The sequence below is a fragment of the Chinchilla lanigera genome, unplaced genomic scaffold (genome assembly GCF_000276665.1).
Source record: "Chinchilla lanigera isolate Chin_1 unplaced genomic scaffold, ChiLan1.0 scaffold00094, whole genome shotgun sequence".
In the NCBI taxonomy this organism is placed as follows: domain Eukaryota; kingdom Metazoa; phylum Chordata; class Mammalia; order Rodentia; family Chinchillidae; genus Chinchilla; species Chinchilla lanigera.
Genome location: NW_004955495.1, coordinates 8,383,822 through 8,385,363, shown reverse-complemented (window position 1 = coordinate 8,385,363; position 1,542 = coordinate 8,383,822). Strand labels below are relative to the sequence as shown.

The 1,542-nt window shown below is 45.4% G+C and overlaps 1 protein-coding gene across 1 annotated transcript; it reads left to right on the top strand.

Annotated features, from left to right (window-relative positions):
- Window positions 1–380: 380 nt before the first annotated feature.
- On the top strand, window positions 381–1,340 carry LOC102015541 (olfactory receptor 7C2-like). The gene has a single exon (XM_005406106.1). It carries the CDS (start codon window positions 381–383, stop codon window positions 1,338–1,340), a length of 960 nt encoding a protein of 319 aa, XP_005406163.1.
- The last annotated feature ends 202 nt before the right edge of the window (window positions 1,341–1,542 follow it).

Sequence of the window (1,542 nt, the reverse complement as noted above, 5' to 3'; positions counted from 1 at the left end):
GTGTGTGTGTGTGTGTGTGTGTGTGTGTGTGTGTGTGTGTGTGTCCCAATCCCAAGAGAGCTTGTTAAAATACACAACACTGGCTCCAAACACAGGGTGTGGGAGTGACTTCAGGTGAATCTGAAATTGAACGTTTCTAAGATGTTCCATGAAATGCTCATTTGCCATTCAAAGGAACACAATTTGAGCCCCTGGCTGAAAGCTGATTTTTTCATATGACAGTGGTAACTACGAAGACATCAAATGTTTAGCCAAAAGAATTTCTTGAGTTCTTTAAATTTGAATAATAGATATCACAGTCATATTAGGAGAAAATCTTCAAGAGTGAGACTGAATTTTGTTTTTCTTTTTCCCACCTCATGGGTAATTCTGGTAGCCTCATGGAAACAGGAAATCAAACAGCAATCACAAACTTCCTCCTCCTGGGATTCACAGAGGACCCTGACTTGCAGTCCCTCCTCTTTGGGATGCTCCTACCCATGTACCTGGTCACCATCACAGGGAACCTACTCATCATCCTGGCCATCACCTCAGACTCACACCTCCACACCCCCATGTACTTCTTCCTCTCCAACTTGTCCTTTGCTGACATCGGTTTCATCTCTACCACCGTCCCAAAGACACTGGTGAACATGCAGACTCAGAGGAAAGCTATCACCTTTGGAGGCTGCATCACACAAATATTTTTCTTCATTGTGTTTGGCTGCTTGGAGAATTTGCTGCTGACAGCAATGGCCTATGACCGCTTTGTGGCCATCTGTCACCCCCTGCACTACATGGTCATCATGACCCCGCGGTTCTGTGGTCTGATGGCTCTGGGGTCCTGGATGATCAGTGTCATGGGATCTCTTTCTGAGAGCTTGACTATTTTGAGGTTGTCCTTTTGCACTAATACCAAAATCCCACATTTCTTTTGTGATCTGCCTGAAGTCCTGAAGCTTGCCTGTTCTGACACACTCGTCAGTAAAATTATAGTGTATTCTGTGATCATCGTCCTAGGTGTTTTTCCTCTTACTGGGATTCTTTTTTCTTATTCTCAGATTTTCTCCTCCATTCTGAGAATATCATCAGCAGGGGGCAAATACAAAGCCTTTTCCACCTGTGCGTCTCACCTCTTGGTGGTCTCCTTGTTCTATGGCACAGGCCTCGGAGTCTACCTCAGCTCTGTAGCCACACTGTCCTCTAGGATGAGTCTGATCGCCTCAGTGGTGTACACCGTGGTCACCCCCATGCTGAACCCCTTCATCTACAGTCTGAGGAACAGCGACATGAAGGGTGCTCTGAGGAGACTCCTCAGCAAGATGGAACCTGTCAGTGAACAGACCATGGCAGGACTGTGATGGGCAGAAAAGCACACTGAGCGTCAGAAAACCTGGTCCTCTTCATCTGGTACTCAGTGTCCTTCTGCTTTCCCACATTTTGAAGTCTCTCTTTGCATCTTCCTTTGGGGTCTTCCCTGCCAGAAGTACTATTCATAAATAAGGATCACCCTTTTCACTATTTAACTTGTTATTTTAATTTATATGGATGTAACATGGTATT